The sequence below is a fragment of the Notolepis coatsorum genome (assembly GCF_963971535.1).
Source record: "Notolepis coatsorum genome assembly, chromosome: 14".
NCBI classification, from domain to species: Eukaryota; Metazoa; Chordata; class Actinopteri; order Aulopiformes; family Paralepididae; genus Notolepis; species Notolepis coatsorum.
Genome location: NC_140178.1, coordinates 89,104,904 through 89,116,224, shown reverse-complemented (window position 1 = coordinate 89,116,224; position 11,321 = coordinate 89,104,904). Strand labels below are relative to the sequence as shown.

General features: G+C 46.2%; 1 protein-coding gene across 1 annotated transcript in view; it reads left to right on the top strand.

The window, feature by feature from the left end:
• Positions 1-2,010: 2,010 nt before the first annotated feature.
• Positions 2,011-11,321, top strand: part of LOC311240628 (microtubule-associated serine/threonine-protein kinase 1-like) — a gene marked incomplete at both ends in the record, with an annotated part of 155,423 nt that continues 146,112 nt past the window's right edge. Inside the window, one exon of the mRNA XM_084329200.1 lies at positions 2,011-2,049. Coding sequence (XP_084185326.1) covers positions 2,011-2,049 — 39 coding nt within the window. The remainder of the gene's footprint in view (positions 2,050-11,321) is intronic.

Sequence of the window (11,321 nt, the reverse complement as noted above, 5' to 3'; positions counted from 1 at the left end):
TCTGTGCTCTACTGAGCACACTCTCTAGTTGACATATGGATTGTATTCAAGTCCAGTCCCTGAGGATTTGAAGACAATATAAATCACTATCCTCCTGCCACTGGAAGTAAAAAAATACAGGTGCAATTATTTTACTTTTTCCTGTCCAGCATTTACTACCGAAATCAATGGAGAAATCAGACAGGAAAAAGGCTGACATTGCTCCTATCTGTACATTCACTCGTAGTGAGGAGGGCATAGACAGCCTTAAGTTCAGAGGGCCCGTTTCAAGATCAAATATGGGGCCCTTATCTTATATTAACAATGATGCATTATATTCTACCTCACCCAGAATCACAGGAAGTAAAAGAAGAAAATATAATGTTTTAGGAAAATGTGCACATAAGGCGGGAAGCTATAGCCACTGTGCCAAACTCACCACGATGCAGCTCAACTAGTCCCTAGAGATTTACATGACTTGGTTTATGTCAAGAGCAAGGTTTATTCTACAAGGAGAAAGACTTTGTCAGTAAACATCTTTCTGTGATGTGCCTTTTCAAGCATTTCCACCGTGCATCAGTCATCCACACAGTGTCAATCCGGGGCCCTGATATAGTGAGGTTCCAGCACCATGGATAGCACCACTACAAATCTAATTTAAACCTCTTCAATATTGGCTCTCCACATAATTACATATACCACATCGATCACACCATACCAAAATACCATCTATAGTAATTAACCATTGCGCTCTCCGTGGTGCTGAAGTACAGGCCACAGTGACAGCTGAAGCCTGACACTTTACATTTAGCCCGCATATCATCCAAATAAATGTTCAACCTTGCCTATAGGGCGACAGCCAGTACAGTAGCCTGTTTTCTACTCGACATTGTGTTAATAATAATACCATTCACAAGATGAGAACGGCCCCGTTGCGCGCGTGGAGGAGGGGCGCATGGGAATCCCGGGCACTGAAGGGTTACAGATATATCGCGTTGCTGATATCGCCCCGTCCGTGTGGAAGAGAGGACGTGAGGGTGGAGGAGAGGGGCAATGCATGAAACGAGCGCCGTTCTTCTGCGGGATTAAAACATTCCCTTGATTTTTTTCTCTCTCTCCTTCCTGAAAGCGAGATGAGAGCGAACGACGTTTTCCCCTGCGTGTTCTCCTCCCGGGTGATGATGATGATGATGATGATGTACAGTACAGGACCAGACAGACTCCTCAGCGAATCAGAGGCAATGTCATCGCGACCGAGGAGCTCGAAGAAGCGCGTCTCGCCGCCGCACACGATTGTTCAAGTACAGTAGAACTGCCTAGAATTCCGGTTGATTCGGACCGCACTCAGTTGTGCACTCAGTTGGTTAACGTTTTCCTGTTTTTGTTCGAAAATAAACGGCGATTTCTCCAGGAGCTCATCCCCAGTCAAACAGCCGAAGAACTAAACGTGCAATAGTCGGCATGCATACGCCCCGAGTCGCGTCGGTCGATTGCAAAGGGATCATCATTGCGTATAGCCCTGACAGCGGACATTTAGGCCCATAGAAGGGGGTAGGAGGACGAGACTAGATCACTCTGCTTCCAGAACGAGCAGACTCCGAAGAGACCTGTCAACACCGAGGCTGATGCTGATGCTGAGGCGGCACGGTGGGACATCAGCGAGTCTTTGAAATAAGCATTGAGCTGTTGGACGGACTGCATCGGCCTCTAAAGGAACCAGAGGAGAGACACTTTTTTTTATTAATTTTTTTGAAAACCAGACGATATGGGACAGCTTGTCATTTGTATGTTATTATCACCAGGCGGTTCTTCAACGTGACACTGGTCGCAGTCCGCGCGCTTTGACTCAAGAGTGAGTGAGTGAGTGAGTGAACTGGTGCTGCTGCTGTGCAGGTCGGGTGTGTGAACCGGACCGCTGGGTGGATGCCGCAGCGCTGTTCGGGTTCAAACGGAAACAAGTGAAGGGTCGACGGGGTGTTTAGGAGGGGGGAATCCCTCACCACCAGGAACCCCACTGCGCTCTATAACGCCATGGATGACTCGGGGATAATTCGGCGCCGGAGGCTGCAGGTGAGATGGTTCGAGCAGGCTATTACTGTTGGCATATTATCATATTTAATAAGGTGCATAATGTGAAAAGTGCCACCCCCCAGGTCGTAACCTTATATAGAGTTGGCTTCCTATCGTGTTGATAGCCTATAGGGCACACAGGCTACTCATATAATTTGCAGAAGTATATTGCATGTGTATAATAGTATAAGTTATAATGCAGAAGCCACGCCAAACGGGAACCTTTCATTTCATTGAGCAGATTCATCCTGCAGAGTAAAAGGCAATAGCTCAGAGTAAAGGCGATGGAAATCAATGTATACCTATAATGCACGTATACATATGGGTCTATTATACAGTGAGTATCCTGTTGGACTGAACGCTGATGGACATGCTGATATGACGTGTGCATATACCGTGGCGCCCGCAGAGGCTATACGTGTTCATCCATTATGAAGCAGCCTGGTTAACCACGGGTCACCCCTCCCTCCCCTCCCCTCCCCTCCCCTCCCCGCCGTGCTGTGTGATTCAGTCAAGTGAAGTGAGCAGGGCTATAGAGCGGCCCGCAGGCCAGGCAGAGTGCCTCGAGGCTCGTTATACCAGGGCAAGGCCAGGGCAACATGGGAGGAGGAGGAGGAGGAGGGGGGGGGGGGGAGGGGGAGATACATGGAAGGGAGAGTTCCCATTTCTTATAGTACAGGTGTCTCCTCCCCAAAATGAGTTATGGATTTGAGTTCATGAAGGCCTATACTGGTAAACTGAACCTCTTTACTTTGAATTAGAGAGAAGACAGAGAGATGGAATAAAGTGTTTAGCCGTCTGTCACTGGGATGTATGATGACGAGCACCATGGAGGAATGAATCATGATGAAGTCATATTCACAAAGTCACCACTGTTTGTGTGATTGTTTGTGTGATTGTGTGATTGTGTGTGTGTGTGTGTGTAGGTGTGTGTGTGTGTGTGTGTGTGTGTGTGTGTGTGATTATGTGTGTGATTATGTGTGAGAGAGTGAGAGACAAAGAGCGATCGGGTGTATTCTACTGGCCTAAGGACGTGTAGGGGTGTGTGTGTGTGTGTGTATGTGTATGTCGTGTATGTGTGTGTGTATGTGTGTGTGTGTGTGTGTGTGTATGGGCGAGAGACAAAGAGAGAGAGAGACAGAGTATTCTTCTACAGTTTTAGGGACGGTAGGGATGTTTGTGTGTGTGTGTGTGTGTGTGTGTGTGTGTGTGTGTGTGTGTGTGTGTGTGTGTGTGTGTGTGTGTGTGTGTGTGTGTGTGTGTGTATGTGTAAGAGTGAGTGAGTGTGTTTGTTAACATGCATCCTTGTGTGTGTGCGTGTGTGTGTGTGTGTGTCCATTAGGTGTGTATGCCTTATATAGTTTGAGGTACTGTAAGTCTGCATTCATCCAGTCAACAGTGGAGTTTTATGGCCATGCATGCGTTTGCATAAAATGTGTGTGTGTGTGCGCGTGTGCCTGTAAATGTGTCTGTTGATTGCGTGTGATTGCCTTGGGCGCCTTTCCCGTTATCCATTCCAACTGTCTCCTCTCTCCCTAGAGGCTCGTCAACCCAGCTGCTACACACACACACACACACACACACACACACACACACACACACACACACACACACACACACACACACACACACACACACACACACACACACACACACACACACACACACACACACAGTCACTCCCACAGTCACTCTCTCTGCCATTGAAGTGTTGAACCCCCCCTTTCAGTGAGCATCTTTCTCTCAGTGGCGCCATATGGGGACACACCCAGATCCCCTGCAGTGGGGGTCAGGGGGTCACACCCATGATGCATTGCTTCAACATGACTAACATGAAATGAACATCTTTGTGTCTGCTCCACTTTGTGACTCCTCAGCCCCCCCCCCCCCCACACTGTCTCCTGCCCTGTCACTCATATTTGATCACAATGACATTCTGAGGAGCACACAGATGGAAAAAGAATGAAAGACTTGGTTGAATACGGCGGCAGTAACAATGATAATGCTATATCGATAGGAAAACTCATAAAAAAAAGAGTTATAACCCTTTCACTACCACACTACCAAAGGGTTAACCCTTTCACTGCGACAATACAGAAGGTTAACCCTTTCACAACCACAAGGTTAACTGTCTGTAACTGTGTGGTAGTGAAAGGGTTAACCTTCTGTAGTGTGGTAGTGAAAGGGTTAAAGGCACTACTAGGAGGGTTTTGACATCAATATATCATTGTAAATTCAATGTTCTTGGCAGGATTACTGCAGAAACATGTTGAGACTAATGAGAATGAAAGACAATTGCAGAGTCGGCGATGATATCCTCTGTTTTCTATTGATATTGTGTGCGACGGACCAGGTCGGATCCACAGGAGTTCGGTTGAAGGCATTACATTGGAAGCCTTTCTACACTAAACTTGCTTCATCAACAAAAATATCTTGATGTTCACGGTTAGCAAGGGCTGTTCACCCTCTCTTCTCTTCATCTAAACCAATCCCACGCTAGGGGGCATGAACAAACGCTAGGGGGCGTGAGCAAATGCTAGGGGGCGTGAACAAACAGCAAAACAGGAAGCGACGCGGTTTATGGGAAATGTGGTGATATCCTGAGAATTATAGGCTACCAATTGTTTTGGCAATGGTCTCATTTGTTTACTGTAATTATACTAAGGTACCACAACCATTCTGACAATGACATATTTTATTAAAATCTTTTGCAGTATAGCTTTAAACAGCAACAATGAAGATACGTGTCATATCTCGCTGATTAACATATATATTTTCATAGAGTAACTACAGTCAGGTCACTGTAATTATGAGGGCCAGCTAGTAGTGATGATAGTATCACAAATAACCAAATATTAAGCTTGTCTGAACATTCACGAGTTAAGGTGTGATGTACTTATCGGAAAAGTAAACAGACTATCTTTCCCAAAAAGTTGGTGTGTTCCTTTAAGAGAAAATAATGCAAGCGTCACTGCGTCAGCAGCACTGGGTTAGTTTCCTCCATCTTTGGGCAGAGATGTTTTGACATTGAAGCATTCTCCGTGTGGAGGAGTGAGGTGACAGACTGGGGGGATAGAGAGCCAGGCTGTTGTTACCTGTGCTGCGCTCCTCCTGTCATCCAGCTCATAGCTCCTCTCCCGGGCCCCACAGGCCCCCACAGCACGCTCCATCACAATCAGTCAGTCACCGGCCCAGATGATGAGTGGCTTGGAGCCTTCCTCCTGGCACTATGACATTCCTTGATTGATCCCTGTTGTTCGTCCCCCAGCCCCACATTCTCACTATTATTCTGTACGGCGTCTACAAAACGAGATGGCCAGCCAGCCAGCCAACCGGCCGGGCCGTGCCGTGCTGTGCTGGGCGGCGTTTGCGCTTTAGGCAAACAGCCCAGCTAATGCCATTTCATTATAATGGGCGGTCGTTTTTCCTCTGGCGCAGACAGGAGGAACCGAAAGCCATGACGTCAGCGAGCCATTTATAGTGGAGCTGTTTCTCATATCTTGGGGCTGTGTGTGGCAGGGGCCCGTGTCAGCAGTCCTCCCCAGGCTCTGATACTGTATCCTGCCTTCTTCCTCTTGTCTGTCAGCCCCCTGGCCGGCTGGATGGATGGATGACTGGCTGACTGCCTGGTTAACTAACTGACAGGCTGGCTGATAGACTGGCTAGTTGACTGGCTGGTAGTCTGGATGGATACAGTATATATATATATATATATATATATATATATATATATATATATATATATATATATATATAGAGAGAGAGAGAGAGAGAGAGAGAGAGAGAGAGAGAGAGAGAGAGAGAGAGAGAGAGATACTTTGACTTTTGATATTCTTTAACACATCTCAACAAAATAAAATGCCAATAGAGACAAAAAAACTCACGGCATCTTCATAAAACCAACATTCACACACACACACACACACACACACACACACACACACACACACACACACACACACACACACACACACACACACACACACACACACACACACACACACACACACACACACACACACACACACACACACACACACACACACACACACACACACACACACACACACACACACACACACACACCCAATATATCCCAACATTTTCCTTCAGCGCACATAAACACAATTGACAGTCAAATGCAAACGCTCAGCCCCTCCTCCCCCACAGTACATAGTGAAGTCCCCAGTCCCCAGGCATTCTTGAACGCACCAACATCATGTCTCAGTGAAAAATACATAAACTCCAATCTAAGGCGTACAGAGATCATTCCCCTCAACATAGCCACTGATTCCATAGGACCAACGCCCCTGATCATTATTCCTGCGGGTTAGCCAAATGGCTAACTTAGCCTGACCATATAAAATTCAGTAGTACACTTACAGCCTTATTACGCACTGAATACATATGCCTAAGGATGAAACTCCCCACACAGAAAATCTCCCCAGTTTCACACACAACCCCTTGAGGAAACACAACACATTGTTGACTCTTTGGCATTGTAGGAAAACATGGGTAACGGTTAGTTGCCAAAGCCCCATGAGCTATCCTCCACTGTAGGTCCCCTGACCTCTTAGGAAGTGGCTGCTTGTAAAAAAAAACTCCACCTGAAGCTTGCAGTGCTGCCATCACCCAGCACCCCCTGCCACTGATGCTGACTGACGTCCTGCAGGGACCTGATGTCCCTGACCTTCATGCAGATATACAGAGCCTTGCCACATGCCAGGCTAAACTGCCCCAAGCTGGGGGTGGTGAAGGACAATAATACGGTTGCCCCCCGGTTAAAGATGCCCTCTGCCGAAGATGATGATGAAGAACAATAATACGGTTCATCATCATCTTCGGTAGGGGGCATCGTTATAATGGCATCAGCCCAATTTTCATTATTAATCCTCAATCCTCCTTCATCTCATTCCACTCCTGTGTGTGAAAAGTTGAATGAGGAGAGAGAGAGAGAGAGAGAGAGAGAGAGAGAGGAGAGAGAGAGAGAGAGAGAGAGAGAGAGAGAGAGAGGAGAGAGAGAGAGAGAGAGAGAGAGAGAGAGAGAGAGAGAGAGAGAGAGAGAGAGAAGAGATGACTGGGGGACTGGCTGACTATATGGATGACCTGCTAGCTGGCTTTAGAGGCATCCTAGCATCCTGGCTAGTCCATCTCATTATCAGAGGCTTACTGGCAGGAAGCAGTCAGCTGATTGGTTGAGATGATTAAAGACTCAGAGGCTCACCTGTCAACCTCTGCACCATGCTGTCCCTCTTATTGCTTTTATCGTAGATATTGAGGGCAGTTTTTACTTTTTACACGTTCCCTGCAGGAGGCAGGAACATTCAAATGCATTCTTTACACAACGACTGTCTAACTGACATAAGGGTTATAGGGTTGGGTTCCATTAGTCTGTTTTAGAACTGGAACAACCAAAGATTTATAAAATACCCACTTTTGTTAATGTGGCACTTCACCCAAAAATACAATGCTGATTTATTTTGCACATAATCTCACACACATCCAAAAGCTAGCTTTGCACACATTCATTTTGTTTGACCATTTATTGAGAGTAAAGGAGTTTGAATATGGCCCCCTGTGATGTCATGGGGACATTAAATCCGTGTGTTAATTACAGCTAAATTAAATGATAAAGCAGCAGTCCCTATGAGACAAGGTATCATTTCACAGAGCTGTTATTAGTACAGCTTGAACTGTGTGTGACGTTCATATTTTGAGGATAAATCCTCTACAAATGCACACACATCATCCATCCATTTAAACACTCCTCTTTCTCTGCACATTTTGCCAGAGGTTGAATGATTATACGAACATTGCATCCGACAGGACAGTGAGACAGCAGGCAAGTTTAAAACTAGGTTAGTGGTGATGTTGTCAAGGTGAATGTGGTTTGACAGAAGTAGGCCACGTGCAGGTTTGGTGATAGAAAAAACGCCCACCGTTAATCTTTCACTACTTCCTGTAATCACCAGTCAAATGTTTCTACCCCCCAAAGCAATTACAAGACCACGGCACAACCACCCTCCAGCGAGAGCAGCTTGGAATATTCATAGACCTGTGATGTACACACACACACACACACACACAACACACACACACACACACACACACACACACACACACACACACACACACACACACACACACACACACACACACACACACACACACACACACACACACACACACACACACACACACACACACACACACACACACACACACACACACACACACACACACTCTCTCTCTCTCTCTCTTTCATGCATACACTCATGCATGCTCACACACCCTCTCATGCATACGTACAAACACACACACACACACACCTACGCATGCAGACACACTCACACACACACACACACACACACACACACACACACACACACACACACACACACACACACACACACACACACACACACACACACACACACACACACACACACACACACACACAATCACGTTGGTGCGACAGAAACAAAGGATGAAACAGGCACCTCCCAGTCCCCTCCCAGCTGTAGAGCCAAAGCCTTTTTGGAAATCAATAACAACTAAAAAGGGTCTCAAATGGCCCTAAGAGAAAGCCCTTTTTCTCGTAAGTCTGTTGGTGAATGAGACCCAATGATTATTGGTATTTGACACTACTGGATGTAATTTATATGGAAATCTACTAGGACGTGCCTCCAGCAGCGAGACTCATGGAGCTTCAAACCTGGCTGTTCCACAGTCTAGACTGACCAAACCTGGCTGTTCCACAGTCTAGACTGACCAAACCTGGCTGTTACACAGTCTAGACTGACCAAACCTGGCTGTTCCACAGTCTAGAGACTGACCAAACCTGGCTGTTACACCGTCTAGACTGACCAAACCTGGCTGTTCCACCGTCTAGACTGACCAAACCTGGCTGTTCCACAGTCTAGACTGACCAAACCTGGCTGTTACACCGTCTAGACTGACCAAACCTGGCTGTTACACAGTCTAGACTGACCAAACCTGGCTGTTACACAGTCTAGACTGACCAAACCTGGCTGTTCCACAGTCTAGAGACTGACCAAACCTGGCTGTTCCACCGTCTAGACTGACCAAACCTGGCTGTTACACCGTCTAGACTGACCAAACCTGGCTGTTACACCGTCTAGACTGACCAAACCTGGCTGTTCCACAGTCTAGACTGACCAAACCTGGCTGTTCCACCGTCTAGACTGACCAAACCTGGCTGTTCCACAGTCTAGAGACTGACCAAACCTGGCTGTTCCACCGTCTAGACCAGACCTGGGCATTGTACGGCCCGCGGGCCGGATCCGGCCCGCGGGATGATTCTGACCGGCCCGCGAAAGATTACACGATAATAAAAAAAAAATAAAAAAAAATAAAAAAAATATATTTTTTTAATATTTTTTTTTATTTTATTTTTTTAACTTTTTTTTCATGTCAACGTTCACACGCACAGTATACGCTTAGGAGACATGCTCAGAAGATGTTGGTTCTCTTTGGATCCACCTATATGTGAACAGACATTCTCAGTCATGACGTTTACCAAGTCCAGGTACAGATCCTCTCTCACTGATGAACATCTGGCAGCTGTGCTTCACATCTCCACCTCAGACATGCAACCTGACTTTGATGGACTTGTTAAAGCTCAACAGAGACTGGATTTCTCACACTGAATGAAAAAAAAGAACTGAAGAACACTAAAATGTGGAAATATAACAAGTGAAATGGGACCCTTGATCTTTTTTTTTCTTTTTTTTGCACAGTTCTGAAAACATAAAATGTTTAATATAGGCATGTAAAGTAAAAAAGGCTACAAAACTGGGACACTTTTCTTTACACAGTTCAGTGACATGTCTTGTTTATTTTTGCTATAAGATGATGTGATGTCTTTAGAAAGCTAAGAAAATCCTTGTTTCAATAGTATATGAAACTCAAAATTCCCTTTGTTATTAATGTTTCACATTTTGTTTATCATTTTGGAAATAAATTCTATTTGAATAAATGATATTTTTTAAAGCTATAACCTCACCTTTTAATTGCAAATAATAACATACACTCTTACCAGGGGTCAAAACAATGCCATTTACTGCTTTTTATATAGAAATAAAATGTATATTATGCATAATTGAGTTTGGAATTTTGGCCCGGCCCCCCAACATATTTTCAGTTGCTCATTCGGCCCCCCGGGAAAAATAATTGCCCACCCCTGGTCTAGACTGACCAAACCTGGCTGTTCCACAGTCTAGAGACTGACCAAACCTGGCTGTTCCACCGTCTAGACTGACCAAACCTGGCTGTTACACCGTCTAGACTGACCAAACCTGGCTGTTCCACAGTCTAGACTGACCAAACCTGGCTGTTACACCGTCTAGACTGACCAAACCTGGCTGTTCCACAGTCTAGAGACTGACAAACCTGGCTGTTACACCGTCTAGACTGACCAAACCTGGCTGTTCCACAGTCTAGACTGACCAAACCTGGCTGTTACACCGTCTAGACTGACCAAACCTGGCTGTTCCACCGTCTAGACTGACCAAACCTGGCTGTTCCACCGTCTAGACTGACCAAACCTGGCTGTTCCACAGTCTAGACTGACCAAACCTGGCTGTTCCACCGTCTAGACTGACCAAACCTGGCTGTTCCACAGTCTAGACTGACCAAACCTGGCTGTTACACCGTCTAGACCTAGACTGACCAAACCTGGCTGTTCCACAGTCTAGAGACTGACCAAACCTGGCTGTTACACCGTCTAGACTGACCAAACCTGGCTGTTACACCGTCTAGAGTAGACTGACCAAACCTGGCTGTTCCACAGTCTAGACTGACCAAACCTGGCTGTTCCACGTCTAGACTGACCAAACCTGGCTGTTCCACAGTCTAGAGACTGACCAAACCTGGCTGTTCCACAGTCTAGACTGACCAAACCTGGCTGTTCCACCGTCTAGACCAGGGGTCTCAAACTCGCGGCCCGCGGGATGATATTTTGCGGCCCCCTACTGGACATCAAAGTGTAGTGTTAATGCGGCCCGCGCGCAACTGTTTGCCGAGTCGTTGCGCGAGAGTTGGACGTTTTATTTATTTGATCACTTGTAGGCTACCATAGTCGACTGCAATTCAAAGGTGAATGGACGGAAAAATATGCGTTCATCCTGAGTCCCAGCCAGGGGCGTAGCTGGAGATTCTGGGCCCCATGAAAGAATCAATTTGTGGGCCCCCAATCTATTAAAGAATGTGGGGCCCCCAATCTATAAAAAAATGTGGGGCATTTATTTATT